Source organism: Pezoporus wallicus, unplaced genomic scaffold (genome assembly GCF_028554395.1).
Source record: "Pezoporus wallicus isolate ANWC-B61680 ecotype Strahan unplaced genomic scaffold, APGP_CSIRO_Pwel_v1 contig_5416, whole genome shotgun sequence".
NCBI lineage: Eukaryota > Metazoa > Chordata > Aves > Psittaciformes > Psittacidae > Pezoporus > Pezoporus wallicus.
In genome coordinates this window covers 905,994-933,693 of record NW_026642898.1, presented here as the reverse complement: position 1 = coordinate 933,693, position 27,700 = coordinate 905,994, and the positions used below count along the sequence as shown (strand labels likewise).

General features: G+C 49.4%; 1 protein-coding gene across 5 annotated transcripts in view; it reads left to right on the top strand.

Moving 5' to 3' along the window:
* CFAP61 (cilia and flagella associated protein 61) overlaps window positions 1–27,700 on the top strand; it is a 105,279-nt gene that overhangs the window by 52,652 nt on the left and 24,927 nt on the right. For 4 of the 5 annotated variants that reach the window (XM_057433124.1, XM_057433123.1, XM_057433126.1 and 1 more), the window contains 4 exons: window positions 14,764–14,862; window positions 18,587–18,755; window positions 20,607–20,781; window positions 26,519–26,811. In XM_057433124.1, the coding sequence (XP_057289107.1) occupies window positions 14,764–14,862; window positions 18,587–18,755; window positions 20,607–20,781; window positions 26,519–26,811 (736 nt within the window). The remainder of the gene's footprint in view (window positions 1–14,763; window positions 14,863–18,586; window positions 18,756–20,606; window positions 20,782–26,518; window positions 26,812–27,700) is intronic. The other variant, XM_057433125.1, reaches the window with a different exon arrangement.

The following is a 27,700-nucleotide window of genomic DNA, read 5'->3' as shown; positions in this document are numbered from 1 at the left end:
GCTGGGTCCCTGCAGTGAGCAGGGCATGAGAGCCTGTCTGCAGCACTGCACCAAGGGGTGCTCCTGCTTGGGGGAACCTGAGCCTTGCTCTCAGACCCAAGAAGCAAAGAGGCAGCACTTAGTGCAGAATGCCCCAGCACTGATATTCATGTATGTATGGACTTCAGAAAGAGGATGTTTTAATTTTCACATCAGCAGCAGATCAAGTCTCGTGATCGATGTGAAGGCCTTTTAATACAATTTGGTTTAATTTACTCATATTTTTCTAGTACTGTTTGCAGAAGCTACATGCACTAAAAATAGCCAGATTGAATTAATTTGTAAGCCCCTAATCCTGAAAAAGAGGAAGTAGTTTTCTCCTCATTATTCTTCATACTTAATTATTTTACATGCTCAGTCACCATGGAAACACACAATGTAATTCACTTACCAACAGAACAGTTATTAGAACTACATGTTACAAGTGTTTTCAACTTTTTTCAGCTGAAGAAATCCATTTTCCATTGAACAGGGATCATCCCGAGCGTTGCCTCTCAGCAGCCTCCTTCCCGCTGTGCCAGGCAGGGCCCTGCAGCGTGTCTGCTGCAGCACTGGGGAGGGTCACCCTGTCCCCTGCAGCCAGGGGCACCCCTGCTTATCCACCCGCACCGAACACGAGCCTGACAGTGCTTGCTGCAGGGGTGTGTGTGGTGTGTGGTGACACTGGCACAGGGCGCCCAGAGAAGCTGTGGCTGCCCCATCCCTGGCAGTGTTCAAGGCCAGATTGGACACAGGGGCTTGGAGCAAGCTGCTCCAGTGGAAGGGGTCCCTGCCCGTGGCAGGGGTTGGAGCTGGAGGAGCTTTAAGGCCCCTTCCAACCTAAACCAGGCTGGGGTTCTGTATGTGCTGTGAACGGCTGTCTCAGTGCTGCTTCAGCCTTCCCGTGTGGCTCACCACCTTGCTGCTGGAGTTTCTGGAAACAGGTTGTCACAGAGGTCAGAGCGCTGGGGCACCCAAATTGGTGCCTGTTGTTTCAAAGGGCAGTCTGGAAATGCTGCACATGAGTGTATGGAATGACCTGCTAGCAGGAACGCTTCTTCCTGATGCTTGGGGTGCTCTGAGGCCTGGAGAATTGAATCTGTTCTGCTTAATCTATCGCTAGTTCAGCGGAGGTGATCTCATTATTCATGTTTCACCATTCAGACATATCTCTCCTGCTGATCCCTGTCCTCAGAGTGTAATCACATGCAGACGTGTTTCCAGCCGTAGCGCTGCTTTCCTGCAGGCTCAGGGATGTTTTATTCGGGAAGCAGGGGAGCAGTGCAGGCAGAGCCCAGCTTCCCATCCACACAGGGCTAGCCGTGGGCACAGGTGACAGAACGGCTCCTCCAGCACATGAGGGGCTGCAGCGAGCTGGCAGCAGAGCCCAGGCACTGCGGAGGGGCAGCGAGGAGCTGCACCATCCGTTACTGCAGGCATCAACTGCCCTGCAGGAGCGTGGCAGGCAGGAAGGAGCTGTGAGTGCCGCCGGTCCTGCTGGGGCTCCTCCTGGCACTGCAGTTACATCCTTCCCCTCGCACAGAGCCAGCCCTGAGACACGGCTTGCAGGACCTGCAGCGCATCAGTCCCCTTGTTAAAGAGGTGCAAACCCGGGGGGATGTTCAGTGCTAAAGGAGAAGCAGCCACTGAACCAATCCCCCTCGTGAGAGCGCTGCTCAGCCCAGCAACACCCGGCCCCTATTGTTCCCTGCCCTCCTCGGCAGGCTCTGGCCTCCCTCCCTTTGTCGCGGGGCTTTGCGGGGAGAGCCTTCGGCTCCAGTGAGTCAAGGCGGAGAAACTCCGAAGAGAGGCTGAGCTAAAACACAAGTTTTCCTCGGTTTTAGTTTCCCTTGAGGGACTTGGTCCTTGGGGGTGCGGGGAGAGGGTGGAACAAGAAAAACTACATGGAAGAGTTTTATCAGCCATTTTGGTAAATACGTGCATGCCCCTACACTTGCAGTGCTACAAGCCACCTGACACATTGTCATGGATGGAGACCCTAAAAAGGAGTCTGAATTTAAAACTAAAGGAAGTTTTTAAGAAACTAAGCCTTTTTTTTTTTTTTTTTGGCATCCCCACTGAGCTGGAGTGTGCATCTACTAAACTTACACATGAAAAAGCTGGTTTAAATGCTCAACCTGCACGTGTTCAATGACACTTGTATCTGGAAAGGACTTGTAAGTGTAAAATGTGTTTTGTGAGTACAGACTGTCAGTACCTCTGAGTGTGAGAGGAGAAACGAGCTCAGTTCCGAGTTCTGCAAATACTAGTTCTTGGAGGTGAGGGTCAGCAGGAGAAACGTCCAGTGCAGCTAACGAGGTATTTGAAAGGCTGTGAACAGCTACAGCTGACGATACCGAGTTGCACAATGCTCAGTTACACCAGTGTTCCCCATTGGGTATATCCTTAGGGGAAGGTAAGCTACAGCCCAGCTTTTCGACCTTCTCATATGCCCCAGTACTGAGATGCTTTACAGTAACCTCAATGCTGAATGCTGGTGTCCCAGGAGGGCAGGGCAGGGCAGTGGGTTGGATGTGCTTATTTCTTTGACACTGTAAGAGCACTGGCCGTGGCCGCAGCGTTCTGCCAGAGTTAGGCCAGAGACCCAGTTAGACCCAACCGTGCTGCTGGCTCTGCGTGGCTGAGGGCACAGCGTGCTCACAGCACTGACAGTGCTGGCAGTGCTCACACTGCTCACAGTGCTTAAAGTGCTCACAGCACTCACAGTGCTGGCAGTGCTCACAGCACTGTCAGTGCTCACACTGCTCACAGTGTTCACAGTGTTTACAGTGCCCACAGTGCTCACAGTGCTGGTAGTGCTCACACTGCTCACAGCGCTGGCAGTGCTCACACTGCTCACAGCGCTGGCAGTGCTCACACTGCTCACAGTGCTGGCAATGGTCACAGTGCTCACAGTGCTTACAGTGCTCACAGTGTTCACAGTGCCCACAGTGCCGACAGTGCTCACAGTGCTGGCAGTGCTCACAGTGCTCACAGCTCTGGCAGTGCTCACACTGCTCACAGTGCTGGCAATGGTCACAGTGCTCACAGTGCTTACAGTGCTCACAGTGTTCACAGTGCCCACAGCTCTGGCAGTGCTCACACTGCTCACAGTGCTGGCAATGGTCACAGTGCTCACAGTGCTTACAGTGCTCACAGTGTTCACAGTGCCCACAGTGCCGACAGTGCTCACAGTGCTGGCAGTGCTCACAGTGCTCACAGCTCTGGCAGTGCTCACACTGCTCACAGTGCTGGCAATGGTCACAGTGCTCACAGTGCTTACAGTGCTCACAGTGTTCACAGTGCCCACAGTGCTGACAGTACTCACAGTGCTGGCAGTACTCACAGTGCTGGCAGTTCTCACAGTGCTGGCAGTGCTTACAGTGCTCACAGTGTTCACAGTGCCCACAGTGCTCACAGTGCTCACAGTGTTCACAGTGCCCACAGTGCCGACAGTGCTCACAGTGCTGCCAGTGCTCACAGTGCTCACAGCTCTGGCAGTGCTCACACTGCTCACAGTGCTGGCAATGGTCACAGTGCTCACAGTGCTTACAGTGCTCACAGTGTTCACAGTGCCCACAGTGCTGACAGTGCTCACAGCGCTGACAGTACTCACAGTGCTGGCAGTTCTCACAGTGCTGGCAGTGCTTACAGTGCTCACAGTGTTCACAGTGCCCACAGTGCTCACAGTGCTCACAGTGCTCACTGTGCTCACAGTGCTCACAGTGCTCACAGCGCTGGCTGTGCTCACACTGCTCACAGTGCTGGCAATGGTCACAGTGCTCACAGTGCTTACAGTGCTCACAGTGTTCACAGTGCCCACAGTGCTGACAGTGCTCACAGCGCTGACAGTACTCACAGTGCTGGCAGTACTCACAGTGCTGGCAGTTCTCACAGTGCTCACAGTGCTTACAGTGCTCACAGTGTTCACAGTGCCCACAGTGCTGACAGTGCTGACAGTGCTCTCAGTGCTCACAGTGCTCACAGCTCTGGCAGTGCTCACACTGCTCACAGTGCTGGCAATGGTCACACTGCTCACAGTGCTGGCAATGGTCACAGTGCTCACAGTGCTTACAGTGGTCACAGTGTTCACAGTGCCCACAGCGCTGACAGTGCTCACAGCGCTGACAGTACTCACAGTGCTGGCAGTACTCACAGTGCTTGCAGTTCTCACAGTGCTCACAGAGCTGGCAGTGTTCACAGTGCTGACAGTACTCACAGTGCTGGCAGTGTTCACAGTGCCCACAGCACTGACAGTGCTCACAGCGCTGACAGTGCTTACAGCACTGGCAGTGCTCACACAGCTCACACCGCTGGCAGTGCTCACAGTGCTGGCAGTGTTCACAGTGCTCACAGCGCTGACAGTGCTTACAGCACTGGCAGTGCTTACAGCACTGGCAGTGCTTGCAGTGCTCACAGAGCTGGCAGTGGTCACAGTGCTCACAGTGCTCACACCGCTGACAGTGCTCACAGTGCTGACTGCTCACAGGGCCTGCTGGCAGCCCCCCGGCTGCAGGCATGCAGCTCTCAGCAGTGTCTTGTCGCTGGTCCCACTGTAGTGAACCAATTAGCTCTTTATCCACCTCTTTGCATATAGCTGTGGAGAGCAGCATTGTCTCCTGATTATAGGGAAAACCCTGTTTAATCCATGATCTCAAAACCTCCTCAATCCAACCTCTGCTGTAAACAATGACTTATTCTCTGAGGACACTGGGAATATACATAACATGCTACATGAAACATGCTAAATGAAGGTGGCTGTGGGAGGGGTTGGGAAATAGATTTCCCTTTCCACGTGGGTGCACTTAAATAACTATTGCATTTAAAAACCAAGTGGATCAAAGGACATGTTTATCAAAGCCCAGAACTTTTTCTTAAGGCAGAGCCGGAACCTGGCACAGGAAACTCGTGAGTATCTGTGTGCAGGACAGTGTCTCCCGTTGTGAGCTGAATTTGTCAAAGATCAGCTTGGAAATGGCAGGGGTTGGAACAGGGAGTGTGACAGGAGAGCCCAGCGGCTGCTCTCCGGCAGTGCAGCGCGCACTGCCCTGCACATCTGGCCTGTTGGCAGTGGTTACCTAACGCTTGCTGTTTAATTAGGCTTTTTATCTCTGCATTTGTCTGAGAACATCTGAAGCTTCCATGTTGCCTGGCACTAATTAGTTGACTAATTAAATAGTTAGTGCTTACTTGCTGATCACAGAGCTAACGTGTAATGAATGCTTTGGTGATCCTCATTGCCTTATACTCTCTGTCTCTGCCACAGGAATTGAGATACATGTGCTTCCTTTTGACTGTCTTTTTTTCACACCAAGGCAAATGCAGAACAATGTTGTGGTTGACCATGTGTTCAGTGTCACCGGGCCCATGTCCTTCAGATGTTGTTGCCTTCCATCATTTCTGGTGAATAGAGAACAAGTTGTGACAGAGATAAATACGATGGGTCATATCTCACCATGTTGTGCAGTCAGGATCACAAAGGACACTGTCAGTGACTGATACCAGACACAGACTGGGGGAGAGGATGTGGGTCAGCTCCGCCTGCCTAGCAGCCACTGACCTGCTTCTGCCAAAAGGTATCAATTAGCATCGATATGGGGTTGGTTTATAGTTCTTGTTTTGGAGACAGCTTTCAGTTTTAAATAGATTATTTTAGCTTGAAGTACTTACCCTTTAAACACATGTGAACATTTGTCTGAGCCCAAACTATTCTTTCACACATCAAATTTGTAAGGATTTGGTGATTTTGGTACTATTTAGGTAGGAATATTTACAACTTCCTGTTGCATGTTAAAACTGGTCTTGGAAATAGTGTTTTCGCGTGAAAAGCCTGTTTCAGAATTGCCATGAGTCACAGGAGTCTCTACAGAATGCTGTTCCGTGTGCGTTGTACCCCTCCTGGTGACTGGGGGTGGCATTCCTGGGCTCTTGGAGCAGCTCTGTGCCAGGTAACCTGGGTGCCCATCGTGCTCTGATCAGTGCGGGTCAGAGCAAACAAAGCAGCATTCCAAGTGGAAACACTGCGTGCGAGTGCTCCGGCTCTGCTGAAGCCATGCAGCAGATGTACTTTCTCTGCCGTTCATGTTTGGTTTCCTTTGTTTGATGTTTGTTTCCCAGGGCTGCTGTGGAGGTGGAATCACTGAGGTCTCCAAAGCTGTCTGTAAACTGCCTGTGGGTTGGTTCTGAAGCACTGAAGAGTGTTCAGACCCGTTGGCTGTTAAGTTGTGACCCTTCTCCCTAGTGATTAGTGTACATTTGATTCCTGGTCACATGTAGATCTGTATGTACTCTGACAGAACATCACTGTTTGAAGGTGCTTGCTTGGTTTTTCTGAATGCTTGATGAGCTGAAATGTTAAGGTCCTTTTCTGGAATGATGCGGTTACCCTTCAGGTCCCAGGAAGGAGATGAGTCTGATGCACTTTACATTGCAGTGAGAGCTGGGAGTGCACAGGATAGAGCAACGAGCTGGTGAATCTCTGCTGCATGCTGTGTTAGCCAGGCTGCACGGGCTCCTAGTGGGGCTTGGTTGGGGTAGGTGGAGCTGTAGTTTGATTGCCCCAGTACCCATGTTACTGCATGGTGGTGGGAACTGGGACACGTCGTGCTGTGGGGCTGGATGCCCTGGGCCCTGGTGTCAGTGGCACCTCTGCAGTAACTGGGCGTCACTTCAGTTTCATGGGAGCTGAGGGCTCGGCGAGGGGGGGAGCTGCTGGAGAAGCACCTCCTTGCCCCGGTGAAGAGCCGGGGGCCAAAGGCTGTGTGGTGCTGCCCCTCGCGGGCTGCTCCCGCTGGGGACCAGTACCAGTGAGGCAGCTGTGCCTTCCCGGCTGCCAGAGCCCAGTGCCGCAGCTGCTCCATGCAGATGTTGGGCTCAGGGATGGCGGCCCTGCTCCAGCCTGGTCCTGGTGCTGCCGGCTGTCTGCCAGGAGCCCGTAGCGCTGCCGCGCTGCCTCAGGACACGCAGCTCTCGGGGGTGGCTGCTCTTCCTGCCCGCTCCTGCTGTCAGGAGCAGAATGTGCCCAGGAGTGAAGACAAAAACGTTGGTACTGGTCTCAAGCCATTCAAATTCAAGGCAAGTCAATCCCCCAACGTCCATGTGCTTTTCCAAGTGCGTACTCTTCATCCCTGTAAAGGCAGCATTGCCAGATCTGCGCCAAGCAACACCACGCAGTCAAAATACTCATGTCCTCTGCAATAACCTGGAAAACTGGGGTCTGGTAAATAGGCAGCCGTAAATAATCCCTTGGCTGGCCGATAATATTAAAAATGTTCTGTTCACAAGCTGGAATTTACGCTGTGTGTTATGCACTGAAGCATCCACCCTGCAGCAGACAAAACAGCAACATTTCAACCACATTCTAGTTTTACTGCCCAATTTATGGCATCTTCATCTGTGGAAAATGGTGTTGATGTGTCTCAACTGCAATTCTGAAACTGCCAGGTGATTAGATTCAAACAGCTAGAGACTAACTAGCGAGGCCATAATCAGATACCCCTCATTTTCTGTCTAGAAACATAATTGCCCTGTTTTATACTTTTAAGAGGATGAAATGCTGAAACATTTATGGAATGGAAATTGAAATTTTAGTAAGGAAATGCTCTCAGTAAAGCAGTGCTTGGATGGTGCTTTGATTTGGTCAAGCTCAAAGCCAACTTACATTGGGATAGTGGGGCTGATCGGGTAGACTTGGTAGCTGTGGGTGTTCCCCCGCAAGTGTGTGGATGTGTCTGAATGACCGTGTGTGGTGTATGGGAAAGGAAAGAGCTCTCAGATCTTCCTGTTGGGTCACGCAATTCATACTGCAAGGACTTTGGCACACTGATTTTGAGAAGCTCGATCCTGGAAGTGCTGCAGCTCCGGAGCAAACACTCCCATTTCTGAGAGAGAAACCTGCAGTGGGGATGGCAGATGAGCCATCGTCTGTTTGCACTTTGCTACCCCAAGGCAGTTGGCGCTTGTAGCACTTCTCAGTGCAGTTCATTGTGGGAAAGAGAACATCATCTTCCAGCAGCATAGTGGGGACAAATGTAATTATCTTAAAAATGGTGCTTGAAAACGTTATGGCAAGTTTGGCTTTGGGTTGGGTTTTTTGGTCTTGTGATAGGGGGCACTGGGCTTGAAGCACAAGGAGGTGCCTCCATGTCCTATGTAGAATCAAGCCGTCAAGTTCAGAGTCCAGAGAGATGAGGAGGAGCTGCCAGCCGGGGAGAGGAACACTCACAGCACCCTTGAGGGGTGTGAGCCAAAGCTCAGAGGAAATATTACCTGTTTTTTTAATGGGTTCTTGCTAAGCTATTGGCAGCGGTGGCAGTGGTGGCTTTCATGGTCTGGCCTTAAGGCTGCTCTTGAGAATGCAGCATCTGGTGAAGTCAATCACTGCTAAACCTGGTGGGGAGCTTCTGGAAAAACAGTACTTTGATAGAAGCACTTTCCATCAAAATGTGAGTTTTTGAGGGGAGGATGTGGTGGTGTGTCAGGAGGAGGGACCTGCGACATGAAGAGCTATTCTGCTGAGGTGCCATTGAAAAGAAGTGGCTCTTTGGTTTTTAAAGAAATTGCATCTTGAATGTTGGTAAATCAAAGTCAGAAGCAAACACTTTCCTTTTAATCTCTTGTGAACACTTCAGGAGAGTGTTTCTGAAATGAAAGAGGATGGTGAATTGCAGCCATGTTGGGCCTGTCTTGAATGGAAATAGTCCTGTTCTGGGGAGAAGATGTGAATTCGCCCACTGCAGTGACTGATCTGTCCCCTGGTGTCCTCAGTGGCAGTCAGGTTAAATGGGAGCTACTGGCAATTAGATTTACTTGCCTTCCATTTTAGTTGGTGGTGGTCTCAACGTGTCTGTTGCTGGTCTTGGAGGAAGAGTCACCATGGGCACAGGTTTTAGAACAAATGAGTATGTAGAAACCCTTTTCTTGACCCTTGCACCGAGAAGTGTCCCTGTAAAGACTCTATTGTCACCCCTTCTTTCACTGAGCAAATTCATTCACAATCTTAGCACATTTTCCTTATCTTGATCTAATGGAGAACTGGTTTATCTTTGTTCACTTGTAGTTACAGGGGGATAATTATCGATAATTAGGGGATCAAACTGAAATGGGAAGTTCAGGTTAGAGATAAGGAAGAAGCTCTTCCCTGTGAGGGTGCTGAGGCGCTGGCACAGGGTGCCCAGAGAAGCTGTGGCTGCCCCATCCCTGGCAGTGTTCAAGGCCAGGTTGGACACAGGGGCTTGGAGCAAGCTGGTCTAATGTGAGGCATCCCTGCCCATGGCAGGGGGTTGGAGCTGGATGATCTGAAGGTCTTTTCCAACCCAAAGCATTCTACGATTCTATTCTATAACTCACCGATGGACACTGCAGTTAAGCCACAGTCCTGCTCTGGGGGCTGTAACTGATGCACTCACATGAGGTTCTTGGGTGACTGTTGATACAAACCATAAACCCTTTCTGCTGCTGCTGGTACCAAAAGCCTGATGCCCAAGTGCTGTTTGGTTGGCCAGAGCCCTCATGCCACCAGAACAGCTCCGTGTTGCACCCCACAGGGGGATGGTTCTTGCTGGGTTTTCACAGAGCTTCATGCTCAACTTTGGGTGGATTCTTCCTTGTCTGAGTCCAGTGCAGCTGCCCCGGGAGTGGGAGTGCAGGGAGGGAAAGGCTTTTCCAGCTCTGCCAGCAGAAGCAGTGGGCGCTGTCCAAGCAAACAGGAGCAATTTAGTACCGTGGCAATAGGGAAACACTGTGCTCCTAAAGGTTGCTAGCCCGGGCTCCAGTGCTGAGGAGTGAGTTTATGCTTGGCGAAAACATGGGCGAGTGGGGCGTGCTGTTCCTCGGAGCAGCAGCCTCTGTGCACCTGAGCAATTCTGTGTGGGGCTTGCATAGAGCTGGAAAATAGATCAAAGATCTTCTCCTTCTGGAGCAGTCTGCTCTGGAGGTCACATCCCGCCTGCCGTGGGGTTGGAGTGTTTGGGTGCTGGTCTTCCTGCTTGGGATAAATTGTTGTGCTACTTGGGAACAGGAGAAGGGTCTGTATCCGCCTGTCCCCGGAGACTGGCACCGGGCACATGGCGTTCCTGTGCCCTGCGCACGCAGTGTCCCGCCTGGTTCTCTGCTGCTCCTCATCCTTTGCTCTGGGCTCTTTCCTTCCCACTCCAAGCCTGAGGTTCCTTCCTTTGTTGCAAGACAGATTGCTCAGGTCTCTCAGTTTCGTTAGTGCAAGACCCGATCACATCCGAGCATTCAGGATCTAGTGCTGGAAAGAGACTCTTTGCTGCCCTTTCTGGAACGATTTGAGCTGAGTGAAGCTGAGGGTACAGGATACTCAGGACTTGGCTTTTGGGTAGGTTATGATTGAGGACAGTAACCTTACTGTTTGCAGGCTGTGCCACAGAGCTGTGCCCACAGGAGTCAGGAGCCAGGGGAAGCATTCACTTCTGTCCCCTGCTCTATCCCAGCCTTCCCCAACGCCTGCAGGCACAGGGAGCGCGATGCTTTGTTCCAGCTGAGTGCAGCCCTTGGGTTCACACACAGGCGTCACCCAGTTTGTTGTTATAACAGGAGAGATTTGACCGTGATTAGTTGTGATAATGAAGGGTTTAATGAGAGCAATTAATTAAATCATTTGCTCAGGCTCTTTCCTCCATCTCAGCCTCCAGCATTACACCATGCACACAAGGAAGGAAAACAACAGGTAGCAAACCATGAGGCAAAAAATCCACAAACGCGGCAAGGAACGGCAAGGTTCGAACTGCAGGAGATACAGACACAGATCTCTCTATATATTCAAGTACTGTACTAAAACTCTGTGTTTGCGCCTTTGCTTATGCTCACAGTAAACTGACAGTCCCATTTTATTTCAAGGACAAGGGTGTTTAAACTCTTTTTGTAGCTGTCCTCTAAAGCTGTGCAATGAAACCCAATACCTTTTACTTATTTCCCTAGATACTCTAATCCCTCCCTGCTTTACCAGTATCTTTGAGCTGTTCTTCCCTCTGTATCCACAGCAACATGAATCCCTGCTGGAATTAGTTGCTTCTAAAATGCAGGTGCACTTGGTTTACGTTGCTTTCGATCAGGCTCTTAACTTGAAGACTTTCCCACCAAACAGGAACCTCTGCTTTTACCCTACTTCATATTAGGCATCAATTTATGTATTAGACGCTCAGAAGACGTTCACTCTCCTACAGACACTGCCTGTTTCTCAGAGCCTTTGGTAGTTTTCTGTTATCAAGAGACTGTAGGCAGCAAGAAGGCATCAAATGCCTTAATAAATAAACAAGTCATCCTTTTCTTAGCCTAGAAGTAACACTGCTTCATGGAGCAATGGGGTGGATGGCACAGAGTGTGGCCATGTGTGTACAGCCACTGCTCAGACCCCTCAGAGCCATTACCTCCCTGTGCCAGTGCCTGAACGTAACCGTGGCTGAGCACCCCAGGTTGCCTGTTGCTTTCAGCCTTGGAGTTAAATGCCTGTATATATGTGTGCGTGTATTTGTGAATATGTATGTGTATATATGAATATGTATGTGTATATATGTAGATATGGGTGACGTGGTTGAGTGTGAGGTGTCCCAGCCCATGGCAGGGGGATTGGAACAGGGTGATCTTAAGGTCCTTTCCAACCCTGACTATTCTATGATTCTATGATTCTAAGTGCCTGACTGAAGAGAAGCTCCCCACGACCCATCAGTGAGGACTTGAGCTTAGAGCCCCAGAGTGTGAGCAGCAGCTCAGGGAGGGGATCCTGCCCCTCTGCTGCGCTCTGGGGTGACCCCCCTGCAGTCCTCATCCAGCTCTGGGGCAGCAGCACAAGAGGGACGTGGAGCTGTTGGAGCGAGGCCAGAGGAGGCCATGGAGCTGCTGCGAGGGCTGGAGCAGCTCTGCTCTGGAGCCAGGCTGAGAGAGCTGGGCTGGGTCAGCCTGGAGAAGAGAAGGCTCCTGAAGGGGAGACCTGAGAGCAGCTCCAGTGCCTGAAGGGGCTGCAGGAAAGCTGGAGAGGGGCTTGGGACAAGGGATGGAGGGACAGGCCAAGGGGAATGGCTTGAACCTGCCCGAGGGGAGACTGAGCTGAGCTCTGAGGCAGAAGCTCTTCCCTGTGAGGGTGCTGAGGCGCTGGCACAGGGTGCCCAGAGAAGCTGTGGCTGCCCCATCCCTGGCAGTGTTCAAGGCCAGGTTGGACACAGGGGCTTCGAACAAGCTGCTCCAGTGGAAGGTGTCCCTGCCCATGGCAGGGGTTGGAGCTGGAGGAGCTTTAAGGTCCCTTCAACACAAACCATTCTGTATTGAAACACGGACTGTGTGGTACCATCTCTACAGATTTGCCTTCTCAGGGCTAGTCTCAGTATATTTAACTTCTGTTATTGTCTCACCCAATCAGTTTTCTGGGATAAAAGCTGACTGGGATGGAAGTTGGATAGGTTGCAGTCAATAGGATTTACTGTTTTCAGCTATCCTCATCATCAATACCCATTTTACAGAACTACGGGAAAATCATTCAGGAATGGTTGGAGACATCTCATTGCAGAAAGATCTGCTGTTTTGGCACATCAATATCCTTACTGTGGATATAGAATCATAGCTTCTATGTTTCTATATATATATATTTAAAATCCTAAGGTTAGGATTACCAGCTACAGTTTTGAGATCAAGCTTTTGTAATACTCGACAGTGGTGGGTTTTACTTGTTTTCTTTAAAGATTCTGATAATCTTCACATATTCCAGCCTGTGTTTTTAACAATGAAGCTTCACTCATGGCTTAGCCATTTAGTAGAGTTTGATTCTTAGCTGAAGAAGACTTTTACCTCTCTGAAAACGTGACCATTATGTGCCTAGAGCTGTGCTTGTGGGCCCAGAGGGCAGCGGGCCAGCTCCTGGAGCACAGGCAGTGCTGGGTACCTGCCTCTGGCCTCTGCAGCTCTGCCCCCAGCGTCACTTGCCTCTTTGGCAGCTCTAATCCCATTTTCTTTGTGCCCTGATTTTTCTCACTGTAAAATGGGAATGGAAGATCTGACCCATTTCATCCCAGTCTTCTAAGGAGATGCTAATCAACGTTTTGATGCCTAGAGGATTAATGAATGGGAAACATTGGATCATGGCGGCCTATGGGAATGCCATGGGAGCACTGAGGTAGAAGTAAATCATTAGTTAGTAAATCACAGTGAGTGAAAGGTCTGAAGTGAAGCCTCATGCTCAGTGGCGAAGAACTAAACAAATGCCAGATGACCATGGAAATGCTGGATGGCTGTGTATGGACTAAACAGGGGTAGAGCATCTGCAGAAGAAAATAGGATGGGACCAGATCAATAAAGTGCATCCCAGTGCACTCATGAAAGAGACATATTCATGTTGCCTAGGACCCTCATTCTGCTGCTTCATCCTAAATATTGTTAATGGAATTTGAAAGTCATGTTGCTGTAGCACCTGGACTTGGAGACCTATTGGCCTGAGGCTATGCAGCATGTGATGCGCAGAGGTCATTTCAGATCTAAGCTGAAAAGGAACTTGATGTTCCTAGAAGTCTTTTCCAACCCAAGTTATCCTGATTCTCTGATTCACTGCTGTGGGGACAGGCAGGATGGGAGTGTCCAGCATGTTTGTCTACTGGTGTAGTTCTTTTCCTCATAATTACATGTAAATCCATTGCCAAGGAGCCATCCTGTTGAGGTGTATGAAGTTGTAGTTGTTCAGCAAGCACCCGCTGGCAGCGCTGCACCGGTGCGGGTGGCATTCTGTGCACTTGGCATCAGCTCAGTGGATCGGGATAACTCGGGTTTCCATCAGGACCACTTTGTATCCCTCAACCAGCATAATGTGGCCATAAATGGAGAGCAGATTCTGTTTACACCCACCTCTGCAGAGTGACCTTAATTTAAATGAGAATCAGGCCCATAATCTGTATAAATATATGCACTCTGTTACATGAAGGTTATTTATCACATTGCACTTGGCCTGCGTATGCATGGAGATTTACCATAGATAATCCATAATCCAGAATTAAACTATTAATATGCATTTTGAGAGGGGCAGCCATAACCTTGAAATTCCTTGGTTTAAGTATGACCTTTAACTTTGTTTGAATATATTTTTTAAAAGTATGAATAACAAATTAACATTGGTTGATAAAAAACATTCTGATTCCTTTGTACCATTTGCATCAATCCATACTCAACTTACAGAAAGCCTTGAAGATTAGAAGGCTTAATCACTCATAATATTTATTTGGTTTTAAATGTCAGATCACATTTAGTTCAACACGCTGTCAGCCTGGTTCTCCACCACACTCTGCCCTTGATGAAACTAGAAAGTAGTCTGGTACCCAAAGACGCGTGCCTCTTAGCAAAAGGACAAAACACTTTGTACGTGCCCCATGTAAAGGAATTGCTTTCTGTATCCTCCTGAATATGGAACTAAAAGCTGCACTGTTCCTCTGACGTGCCCTCCTAGCTGCAGCAGGCCCGGCACAGGAAGCAGACCAGTTCCCACTGTCAGGAATTGGTTTTCCTTTCCCACTGCTACCAGGGGTGTTTGGGCAGGCTCAGTGTTTTCCCAGGTAAGTCCTGCAGTAAGGAACAGCTTGTTAGTTACATGGTAGAGTCTAAATACTGTCAGGGTTAGGACAGATTGTGCTGGGTGCTGGCCGTACAGTGGATGACCACGCACTGACGTGCACTTGGGTGATGCTTCTACCAGCCGGAGCCTGGCAGCTGGCCCTGCTTCAACCATGGTGTTTTGGTTTCCTTCCACAGGCCACATCTGCAGTTCAACAACCTGACCTTGATTTCAACTCACGGCCTTCCAGGAAAAGACCCACCAGGCTCCAGACACAGAGCATTTTTAATTAACAGGTTTGATTTCAGATCTAAACAGTGCCATAGCTTCAAAGGAGAACGTGACACTTTGTAATGCTCTGTGAGCTTGTCCTCAATTTTAGATAGATACATAGACAGACAGCCTCAAAACAACCCAGTCTGTCTGTACACCATGCATTCACCTGTGAAATGAGTTGAGTATAATGACTGCTAGAGCAGTAACTTCAGGACAGCAGTCCATTTTATTACACCAGGACACTGGTCTCGGCTTCCCAAGACTTTTTAGATTGTTTAGATCTCCAGGTTAAAGAAAAATGACACAAGATGTATGCTTGCTTTTAGAACTTTACTTAGCTTTTAATTTTCATGGGGTTTGCTCCAAGCAATGCTGACCAAACAGACAAGAATTACTATTAGCAGTGTGACCGGTGATGTGGTGAGGTACTGTCACCAGTGGGGACTGCTGAGTGTACAGGAGAAGTTTAGGATTCTTGCTGTTGATAAGTCAGTTCTGCTGCTTGTGAGCTGTTTGTGTGCCTGTCACTGAGCTGTGTGCCTCCAGCCCAGCTCAGGTGCTGTCCTGCACACTCCTGGGCTGGCAGAGCCACAGCACTGGTGCTCAGGAGCTGCAGGGGAGGTTGTGACACAGGACAGCACTGCCTGTGGCTGGGAGCAGGTGTTCCACAAGCTCCCTCATTGGCCAGTAAGTAAAATATCTTGTGTTCAGTAGGATAAAATCTTAGTAACACCCACACTACAGAATCCCCCCTTAAATTCAGTACATTTGGTTTGATGGTTGTATTTTGTACTTTGGAATAGCGTCTGGGAATCCTCGCTGTGGAAAGGAACATGATTGTCCTGGACCTTCAGGAGGATAGAATCAAAGTGAATTCGCTATTTTGAATAGCTGGGGAATGAGCTTTGTACAAGTTATTTAGATCTGCAGTGTGACTCTTTGGAACCTGCTCATTGGTTTCTACCAAATCTTTCACTAAGTCAGCAGCAACACAGTAAAGGGCCAGCTTTTCAAATGGCAAAACAACTCTCTGCTTGCTGCACTTTAAAAATGAGCTCTCAACAAAGACACGAGGGTGGTGTGATGGGAGCCTGTTTAAAACCACCTTATCTCCTTTGGAATTTTTATAAATAGTTACCTGAATTGATTGTTTTATTGCAGAAAGCGGTGTGTTTAACTAGTAAATGAAGGGCCTGTATGCTCACGTAAACACATGTGCTCTTTCTCCTACATATACTGTAAAAAAGGGTTGCAATAACAGAGCATCCTTCCTGATGGAAACTTGTGCTTCATCTCTGCCTCACCAGAATTAGCTGGTAAAATCTGAAAGCAGATTAAGAGTGAAAATTGAACTCTGCAGGGTGTGAGCTTTTGAAAGCATCCCTGTGATTTTGGAGTGCCAGTCTCCTGGGAGCTGCGCTCCTCAATTATAAAGGTGCTTTTGAAACCCCTCAGCTGTCCTTGATGTCCGCTTTATTTATAGATGTGTGCCTGATTACAATTCAGATTGTCAGTGGTTTTCTTCCCTTACTTAACTGCCTCTGCTGTTTGTGAGTGCGGAGGATGCAGAGCGCCTCAGAAAGCCCAGGCCTTCTGTCCTAAAATTCTTCAGGCCACGAAGCAGCTTTGTCTGTGGCATCCTGTGTGATAGTGCTGGAGCTCAGTAACCACAATTAATGCACAGCACTCAGCTCTTTCAGAACGTGTGTGCTGCTGCTCATAGCAAAGAGCAGCTGCCAGTGCTCTGCAAGCACTGGTGCAGTATACAGGATCAGATGCTTCACCACGAGCCCAGTCCCCTTCCCTTTAATATCGCAGTCCAGGTAGTCCTGTGGAAGAAAGGGGAATGTTTTTCATCACTCGGTATCGATAGAAAGTAAAGTTCTTGAGCCTCTGCATGGCCGTGAGCTTTGTGTGGTAGATGGAGCGTTTCTTCTGCAGTGACTTCAGATCACAGACTGGATCTCTTCGCTGGCCATCCTCACACAGGCCTGAAGTGCTGGCAGGGGTGAGACCCAGCTTCCTTTCACTCAAGGTGTGCGAATTCCATCTTCTTGCCATGTCACTCATCTCATAAACCAGACGTCCGTGGGACACCAGCCATTCACCTTTTTGCCTTGCTGCAAGCCTGTTGCACTCTTTTTTGCTAGATCCCACAGATTCATCCCTTCGCAAAGGCAGAAATGGGTTTGGTCTTAGCATTACTCTTCAGTCCTACTGCAAGAACCTGATTGAACAGAATTCTGCCTGGTTTAGGTTCTCTGTATCAGAAGGCACTGAGTTGCAGAATGGCCAGCAGCAGTTTGTATGAAAATGCAGGGCTCTTGCAAGACTCCATGATCTTCACGAGTCACAACAGACCTTGTTGAAGAGTCCTGGTTTAAGCCCAGCTGTCTTTAAAGTTACCGGCTAAAGTTACTGGCTGGGCTTAAACCACAACATGAAGATGTGATTTCTCTGCTCCTCCATGTGTTTTATAATGGTGTGTCTGTTGTACCTCTTATGGGAGTGTTTTACCTTCAGGAATCATTGTCTTCCCAGAAGTCTATTAGAAGAGGATAGTACAAATGCAGAAATAAATAAAAATCCTGGTATTTGCTGGCTTGGGAAGGGGGGCATGCTCTGAGGCAGGACAGACCTTTGGAAATGATTGTAATTTTCATTGCTGAGGCATTGAAAGAGGGTTCGTTCCATTCAGATTTTGCTTCAAAATTGGCTTTTTAAGCAGCAGCATCCCTGATACTTCCGTCATACCCAGGAGTGGAGTATGTGTGACAGTTTACACTGAAACACTGCTGAAATCTGAGAGCTGCAAACGTAGGTGCTGTGTGAGGCTTTGGAAATCCACAAGTGGTTTCAGGTTCCGTAGTGGCCTGGTACCGACGCTGAGTTAACAGCACCAGAGCTGAGCTCAAAACCTGCACACCCGAAAGATCAGGCTCCTGTCGAGGTTGCTCATTTGGACAACTCCCAGTCTGTAAAACCTTCAGGGGCCCTGGAAACCCCAACTGTCCCATGGAGCAGGGCTCTGCAGTTAGAACACACAAACCTTCCTCTGGTTCCCTGCCTCACAATGAAGAGGATTGCTTTGAAATTATAAAAGTTCCTTCCCCATTTCATTAAGAATAATAAATTGTTCAGCTGCAAATTAGTGCAGGTTGGTATTTTCACATCTGCACTGCTTCTGTGTCTCATTTCCTGTCTAGTTCTGTGCTTTTTTGGATAGCCTATGGCAAAGTTCCTTCTTCTCCCCCATTACTGTTCAGTTCATCCAGCATACGAGCTGAGCTGCATCTTAGAGACTTCTGACTGTTTGGGGCAGGGGGTCAGATCAGAATGTTTTCAGGGTTCTTCATTCTTGCATTTTGGAGCAGCTCAGCCGGGAAGGGGTCACCAAGAGAAGATTGGAGCTCTCTGCCTTTCCTCCCAGCTCTGAGGGCTGCTTTCCTGGCATCTAGGGTATTTGCAAAGTTTTCATGCTAATACTTCAGAACACGGATGTTAAAATGCCACCAGGGCCTGTGAAGCATAAGTCTCTTCCTTGGAGGAGCCTGCAAAGAAAAAGCAGATAAAGCATGTAGTTGTGACTTTGTTTTTACATGATGTGGTTGCAGGGCCCAGTGCTGGGAGGGGTTGTTGGGGTTTAGCAGACAGCAGTCAGTGTGTAACTGTGTTCCATACGGACTGATCTCGTCTAATGCCTGCTGTCAGCTCATGTCACTCACAGAGTGTCTCCCTTCACAGCCACTGCTTTAATGATGAAGATCATGCAAAGATGTCACTTCGTTCCTGGGTTAACGTCGTGGTGGGTAAAATGACCAGCATCAATCGCGCTGCCAAATACGTGGTGGTTTCTAAGGAGCAGAGAGTGCCGTACGACTACCTTGTGCTGTGTGCAGGACAACAGTACCAGGTGAGGTGTGTGTGTCTGCAGTTGTTGCAATGAGTAGTGTTTCTGTGCTGAGCAGAGCAGTGGTGCTGAGCGAGTCCACAGCCCGTGGGTGCAGCAGGTTGTGCTGTTCCAGTGTGGCTGCACAATGGGAAACGTGGCTTTCCAGAGTTTCCTACGAGCAATGTCACTGCTCAGCATCAGGTACTAAGCAAAGCTGCCAGTGTGTTTGCCACCATGACACTGAACCGGCCCACTTGACGCATGGTCCCAGTCTTCACAAGGAGACTTGCCTCCGGATGGTCCAGCACTGTTTGATCACTGGTTTGATCATCACCGTTTTGGTGATGGAAAGAATTCCTTATCAGATTAATTACTCATCTCACCCCATGACCATGCCAGCGCGCGCACATTGTGCTGTGCGTTATTGTAGCACACAGCCAAGTTTCCAGTGACATCGAAGCAGATCCTTAGTTTCATGTGAAATGTGGAATCAAGCTCATCTCCTGTCCTCAACTTGGAAGGAACCCAGCCTGGGATGCCTTTTGTGTAGCCCCGTTGCCTGCAGTGGTTCTGCCTGAGTGATTGGCTTTGGCATGAGCAAGGGATTTTGCCTGTAAAATGAGGAGATCACACTGAGCGTGTGTCTACAGGTCTTTGCAGTGCTGTTCACCAGAAGTCACAAACATGAATGTCTTCAGCCCTGCAGTGAAAGCTTGGCCTGCATGAGTGCAACAGGCCTGGGGAGCAAGGAAACCCCGGGTTCTCGGTAATTGCTTTGCAGAGTAGAGCCACTTTAAGCAGCAATCCACATTTGCTGTCCAGGGACAACCAAAAGCTGAAGTGTGGTCTGAATGATGTTAAGTGCTCCTATAAAAAGAAGTGTAGAGGTAACCCTGACTGGCAGAGTAAGTTATGGGAAGTAACTACACTGGAGAAAGGAAGCAAGGCAAGACCTGGGGTTTATCTGCTTTCAAGAAGAAGACCTAATGTCATCTATTCTCACTTTTAAGCTCTACAAAAAAATAGGAAGGAATTACTTTTATCATCTGGTTTCTGTTGTATTACACATTGCTCTAGTCCATCCTAAGTTGTCCCTTATTTGGCACACAGTCAAATTAATCCCTAACATTATTCATTATGATTAAGAGGATTTACTTGTTGGGTAGGTCAGTCTTTTGATGTCATGCCTGGTTTTATATGGCCAGATAGTATTTCAGTTGATCCAAGGGGCAGTGAGAACACTGTTCGGGACTTTTAATTGCTGGTGCTGTGGGAGTCGTAGATGAGACTCCCTTTTTTGCTCTATAGAATTCAGATTGATTTGTTACTGTAAAGTATCATTATACAAATAACACCTCACTGCTGCTGGCATTTCAACCATCAAGCAGGCTTGGTCCCTTTCTCTGGGACAAAACCTCTCTTATTTTAGGAAGTTGATTTTTGCTGCTGAAAGATGGAGGCAGTTGTGCTGCACAGGCTTTCTGAGTGTCATTTAAAGGTATATGTTACCCAGATAACCACAGAGATCCTTCGGGCACGTAGTTACATGTTTCTGCTGTTTGCTGTGAAGTCCTTTCACTCGTTTTGCCTGTGTTGTTACTCCCTTGTGCCAGCACGGCCCTTTGAAGTGGTCACCGCCATCCCAGAGGCAGTATGGGGTGTGCACACACGTGTACCTGCGTGTGTGTGCTCAGGCTCGCACAAATCTGTGCTCTCTGTGGCCCCCGGTGGGTGTGCTACTGCTGAATGTTAACAGGGGTGAGGATGTGCAAGGACAGCCACCCTGAGGCTGTGTGCTTGGTATTGAAAACCCTTCGTAGCAGTTCTCCGAGATACACGCCATGTGTTCACTCACCCGTTCATTTCTTCCAGGTCCCATCTCCCACTGGAGCAGATATCCGTAAACTCCCAACTACCAGAGAAGTCCTGAGCGAGTGGCCACAGAGATACACAGGGAAGGTCCCTTCCAACCATTTTACTCTCAATGACAATCAGGACTGCGCAAAGGCAGCGCGGTGGCTGAGGGAGCACATTGTCAATGCGGAAGGTGAGTGCCTGCATTGACACTCACACACCCACAGCAGTGTTTCCTGGGCTCATTGTTTCCTTAACTCCATGCTGCAGTTGGTGCTTGGTTAATTCTAACAAAGCCTTTCATCTGCTGAGCTTTGTTTTCCAGATGAATTTACCATTTGTTGTCATTTTTCATACCCACATGTGTAGCTCGGAAAGAAAAGCTTGAGATAAATTGATTAGCTATGATTATTATATAAACCAGAATGAGTCCCAAATGCAAATCTGGCTGGAGGCATTAATTAGCCAATTAAATAATAATTTAATTAGTGGATGTGTTTTTCTATATAGCAAAATATCTGGATTTGAGGCATAACACAAAGAAATCAGCTCTAAATTAGTAAGGGGGTTCTTTGTATTGGGTTACAGCCGTTACAGGCCTTCACACAGAACTGAGGATCCCAATATTTCTTTTTTAACCCTTAAAATCACACATCTCTGCAGATGTCCCCCACTGCTGCCCTTCCTCAGCCTGTCCCCAGCTCCATACGTTCATTAGTTCAGGCACTGAAAGTGTATGCTGTGAAAATACCTGGAATCATCCAGGCTTCTGAGCTGAACTTCAGCTACGGAAGAGAGTTGTTCATGTAATGTTGGTTCCGTGATGAGAAGGATGGAGTTCAGAGCAGGAAAGCTGGCCTCGTGGAAAGATCCTGCTGAGTGCAACAAAAGCAGTTTCCTAAGGGTGTAGGTCATCTGGCTCGTTCATGGAGAACGTGGGGGTTCCTTGGTGAGGTCTACAAGGTTCATGTTCGGCTTGACAGACCCTTAGGGAGGTCCTCAAGACACTGGAAGTTTCTTTATCATACTCCAAGTCTTGCAATGATCTGGACAGGAGACAGCAAACATGACAGTGCTTCCGCTCACACTTTCCTCCAGCAGTGTCCTGGCCTCAGGCAGGCAAATGGAGCCTGTGCAGCAGTCCCAGTGACCCCAGCCCTGCCCACAGTGCTTCACCTCATGTCCTGCCAACAGGCACAGCTGTGTTTGCATAGAGAGATGAGGTTGTTGGGCTTCTCTCTTTGCTGCTCCTACTCTTTTATGTAAATCCCTGTGTGCCCAGTCCTGGAATGTGCTGCAGTATCCCTGTGCAGGAACGCGGTGGAAGCAGCGCCTGGGGATTGCTCTTCAGGCCTTACAGCACCTCTGCTGCTGGGGGACAAATGCACCTTTGGTTTATTAATACTAAATTAAAATTAATCATCATGCAGAGGAGGCCATGGAGCTGCTGCGAGGGCTGGAGCAGCTCTGCTCTGGAGCCAGGCTGAGAGAGCTGGGCTGGGGCAGCCTGGAGAAGAGAAGGCTCCTGAAGGGGAGACCTGAGAGCAGCTCCAGTGCCTGAAGGGGCTGCAGGAAAGCTGGAGAGGGGCTTGGGACAAGGGATGGAGGGACAGGCCAAGGGGAATGGCTTGAACCTGCCCGAGGGGAGACTGAGCTGAGCTCTTAGGCAGAAGCTCTTCCCTGTGAGGGTGCTGAGGCGCTGGCACAGGGTGCCCAGAGAAGCTGTGGCTGCCCCATCCCTGGCAGTGTTCAAGGCCAGGTTGGACACAGGGGCTTGGAGCAAGCTGCTCCAGTGGAAGGTGTCCCTGCCCGTGGCAGGGGTTGGAGCTGGAGGAGCTTTAAGGTCCCTTCAGCACAAACCAGGCTGGGGTTCTGTGGTAATTTCATTATTGCTGCTGACTGGTGGTGTGGTGTAAAGCTGCAGATTTTCATTAGGGACCATCCTGTCTTCAGTTACAAGGTATATCCACAACTCCCAATGAGTCCAATCTGGAGGGACCTTTTGGAGACATGCTCTGTGGGAGATTTGACCCCTCTGTCCTCATGCTGCCTCTGGCTCTGGTTCCCCTTCGTTGCTCTTCCCACTTTGTGTTCTCTGGTGCTGCAGATGTAAGCTATGAAGAGTGCCCAGCTGGACAAGTCCTTCTCCACCAATCTCCATTTCTGTTCATCCTCACCCTGCTTCTTTTTCCAGCTCTATTTCTTACGAACGTTGTTCTTCGCAGCTTGGTCATGGCTGCATCCAAGATCCCTGCTCTTTCTGAAAATGAGTCCACTTTTCAGCCCCTGGCCTCTTCTAGAGGCAGTAATAGGTGACAGGCTCATGGAGGTGCAGAGGCAGAGCTCCTGTGGAGCCCAGCAATTGATGTGGAAGTCCATCAGCTGTCTGCGGGCTGTGCTGCCACTGCAGTGCGCTGGCCAAAGGTGGACGTTTGCCTTTACTTTTCACCTCTGAAATTCTCCAGATCAAGAGTTAGAGCTGGGTTTTCACTGAGCACCATGTACTGCTGCGTCCTGGGTGGGTGGAACTGGTGGGGGCTGGTTTGGGGGCTGTGAGTAGGGCAGGATCACCCCATACATGGCACGTGGTGGTGGCAGTGGTGTGTGCGCACTGTGGTGGAGCCACGGGGCTCCCGAGGGATGGTGAGACCAAGGGTGGCTCCAAGAGCCATGTCTGCCACCGCCAGCTCCTCCTCCAGCTGCCATGGGGCCCCAGTGCCAGGCTGGAAGCCTCTGTCCCGGACGGAATGGTGGCGGCTCCGGAAGGGCCTTTCCCTGATGAAACACTGGAGCCTAATGCATGGAGCTGTCATAGCTGTCGTGACTGATTGGAATCCAGCCCCTGTCAGCGCTGCGCTTTCCGTGAAGATAAAAGTGGGATGGAAGGGAAGTAAGGAACAAAACTGCTCTAATGGCCCCAAATGGAGCAATTATTTTTTCTCTTTACCTAGAGATAGTTACTGCCTTATTAAAAGTGTGTTTGTGGGAATACTCTCGCATTAACATTCCAGTGCATGAATCACCGACCAGAGCCACTGATGCTGCAGCTAAAACTGGTTCTCTCCTGTAGCTTTTGCAAACTAAAGAGATTCGGGTCATGCTGGGGTCAGTGAAATCTTGAGCTTCCACTTGTGGAGGATGAATGAGCCCGCCCTGCACAGCGCTGGCAGTCTAGCACTGACTGGTACAACTACTCTAACCAGCTTTATTTATGGCTGCTTTTTCCCATGGAAGATTATTGCGTTTACTCACAGGTACATTTTCATGTAGTTAAATAATAAAAGCATGCTGAGGAACTGCTGTCTGTCCAGTGAACATAATTTCAGTCTGTAATGAATATCTGTAGTTCCTACACTACTAGCTCTGTAATCTAAAAAGCCACTAATATTGTAATAAGCAGAAACCATAAACTGCTGATTTACAGGTCAGTAAAGGAGCAATGGTTTCCTTCAGCTAATGTAGCTCTATTTGTTATTACCATATAAACCAGAATGTTAATTTTCCTTGGGAAATGCCAGGCTGGAATCTGATGTGATACACAAAATGCCAACATGGAACTGAGCGTGTGCCATGCAGCAACTGAGCTGCCCCTCAGGGAGCCTGGCTTTGCCCAATGGCAGAGGCACCTCAGGTGCCCAGACCTGCTGCTTGGAGCCAGAACCGACCTCTGCTAGGCTCTGAGTCTGGAGAGCACCTCTCAGTCCCCTCTCCCAGCCATTGCATCCTCTTCAGATGCTCATGGTTTTCACTGGTTGGGAATGTGTAAATGATGTGGGGCTGTCAGCTCCACGTTCTTACTGCACTGTTAGCACATCAGATTACTTAATATGGAGGTATCAAAGTTTGAATTTCACCACTAGTCCTGCTTGTTCACTTCTTGCATTGCACCCTGCTGCAGCAGTGGGAAAAAAGGGTTAACCTTATGTCTTCCTTCTCTTCTGGTGCTCTCCTGAGGACAGTGCTGCCCACAGACAGACATCCTGCTGGGCATGCCACAGAAAGGGCTCTTTGGGCTTGGGAAGTCAGACTAGCAATGTACATATTGAAGGGAATTCCCATTATCATGTCTCATACGTGTTCTGTGTTGCTTTTATGATTTCAGGTTAATACATTTGCAGGTAAAATCGTTCTGTCCCTCTGGGTGCTGGTGTGAACAGCAGAAATACGCTTCCTGTCATTCCTGAGCAGGTCTATCCATGGGGCAGTTCTTTCCTCTGGCAGTTAGGAAGAAGTGTATTTATTTGTCAGCTACAAGTAGTCAAACGGATATGGACAAATAAAATAACCCTGTAGGCAGTCAAAGGGGAATAACAGAACATCTGTAAACAACCTTTATTAATATTGTTGGTTGCTGGAGCTTGTGGATACTGTGTTTAGTATTGCCCTGTGTCTCATGCAGTAAAACATGGTCCCAGTGAAAGCAGGTTAGCCTATAAAATAATAAAATGTAGTTTATAGGGGATGCTACCACTTGGAGTGAGCATAAATACCAGTGCTGAGACAAACACACAAGTCAGTGGCATGAGGCACACTTACCTGCTCATCACTGCTGGCTGCAGTGCCTTGCAGGGAAACACATGCTGCCAAAAGTCACACTCTGAGGAGTGTCCCCTCTCTGTCCCATTCTGGGTGCAGTCACTGCTCTGCAGTCACTGCTCTGGAGGCAGCTGCTGCTGCTGTTGGCAAAACGCTGTTCCTGAAACATCTTCTACAATTCTACACTGATTTTTCTTTAGAACATTCACAGAACCCAGCCTGGTTTGTGTTGAAGGGACCTCAAAGCTCCTCCAGCTCCAACCCCTGCCACGGGCAGGGACCCCTTCCACTGGAGCAGCTTGCTCCAAGCCCCTGTGTCCAACCTGGCCTTGAGCACTGCCAGGGATGGGGCAGCCACAGCTTCTCTGGGCACCCTGTGCCAGCGCCTCAGCACCCTCACAGGGAAGAGCTTCTGCCTAAGAGCTCATCTCAGTCTCCCCTCGGGCAGGTTCAAGCCATTCCCCTTGGCCTGTCCCTCCATCCCTTGTCCCAAGCCCCTCTCCAGCTTTCCTGCAGCCCCTTCAGGCACTGGAGCTGCTCTCAGGTCTCCCCTTCAGGAGCCTTCTCTTCTCCAGGCTGCCCCAGCCCAGCTCTCTCAGCCTGGCTCCAGAGCAGAGCTGCTCCAGCCTTCGCAGCAGCTCCATGGCCTCCTCTGGCCTCGCTCCAACAGCTCCACGTCCCTCTTGTGCTGCTGCCCCAGAGCTGGATCAGGGCTGCAGGGGAGTCTCCCCAGAGCACAGCAGAGGGGCAGGATCCCCTCCCTGAGCTGCTGCTCACACTCTGGGGGTGCAGCCCAGCACATGGGGGGGTTCTGGGCTCAAGCGCTCACTGAAGCCGGGTCATGGGGAGCTTCTTCTCACCCAACACCTCAAGTCCTCCTCAGGCTGCTCCATCCATTCTCCACCCAGCCTGTACCCAGTCCCTGTTTTCATACGTACTGGTCAGAAGCATCCTTCAGGTTTGTGTTCTAAACTTGGTCTTCCCACAGTTTGTGGGGTTTCTCTGCATGAAGTGTTTCATTTGCTCCCGCTCATCCGTCCAGCCGCCCCGTAAGGTATTTGAATGAGCAAAACTGAGGAGGGAGGGGAGAACAAAATGAAAATGCTGGGTTTTTTTCCTCCCTAGAGGATTTCCAATCAAAATAATTTGAAATCAGAGGGGCAGAGTGAATGTCATACTTGTATGTGAAGTACTTGCCTACTTTGTGGGATGTTTTGTACAGATTCTTCACTAAATTATCTTGCCTACTGTTGCTAGGTAACGCTGTTTGCTTCATAGCATCAGAGGAGTGAGAGGGTCACAGGGAGCAATTCCGTGGTATTATCATCCCAGTTACACTAATAAGGTTTTCATTGTACATCTTAGAAATTGTTCCCCTTTTTCTCTTCCCTCAGGGAACGTCATTGTCTATGGGAATACAATTGACATTTACACCACGGTAGAAGCCCTCTTGTCCCTCGGGATCGCTGGCTCCCGCATACACCTGGTGCAGCCTCCGCTCAGCTCCAACGTGACGTGCCTCAACAACAACGAGCTCGAAGGCGCCGTGGGGCAGGCACTGGTGGAGGCCGGCGTGTCGGTGCACTGGGACAGTGTCCTGGCACAGTGGGGCACAGGCAGTGACCCAGACCTCATCACATGTGCTTCCTTCACCACCAGCACAAAACCCTTCCAGCTGCAGTGCTCGGTAAGTGTGTGCTTCCACTGGACTTCCATCAGTCTGGCTTTTTAAGGCGAAGGCCACCAAATTTAGACAGTCCCTCCTTGGTTTAGCTGTTTCCTCGTTGTCTGGAGCAGATTGAGCACTCACTTGTTAGTCTAAAGGGTTGGCTTTTAAAAATCCAAACAAACCCATCTCTGTACCCTGCCTGATGTGGATCACAATGTATTAAAGTCACCTGGCTCACAAGTAGTCGTTCACTGCTGAGTGACAAATACTCCTAATTCATTTTCTAAACAATTCCAGAAATCCTTTTATCATTTAAATTTGCAGTTCCTCCTGCCTATAGTTCTGTGCATTTGATTAAGTCACAATAGAAGCCAAAAAGGGTAGAGGCCTGCTGTGTAATGCAATCAAAATGTGTTTTAAACACATCTTTCTCCCCCTACATCCCTGGCTGTGCGTTTGCTCATCTATGGGATCAGTGCCTTATCTAAGCAAATTAATGTGCACACTCTCTGCTGTGGCCCTTCTTTGGTTTTGGTGCTTTCCTGATGGGCAGAGTAGTTCTGGTTTTCACCACTGGGGTAACCCACGTGCTTGTGACAGAGCCACATCAAACCCGCACCTGCCGGGAGCCATCCGGCTCCCTGCGCGCTTCCCTGGCAGAGTCCTGCAGTCCTGGGAGGGAAGAGCTGCGTGCATCCCCGGCAGGGCTCCCCTCGCTGGAAGCTCTCGGTCACTGGGCTTTCCCAGTCCTTTTCTTTTGTAACACATGGATAGCGAAGCCCTTCCTGGTGGAGTGAAGACCTCGCAAAGCCATTTGCTGGCAGTCTCCTGACTTTGCTCTCTGTATCAGCAGTGACGTTCCTCACTCCCTCCTCATATGTCCCTGTTCAGTTTCTCTCCTCTTTCC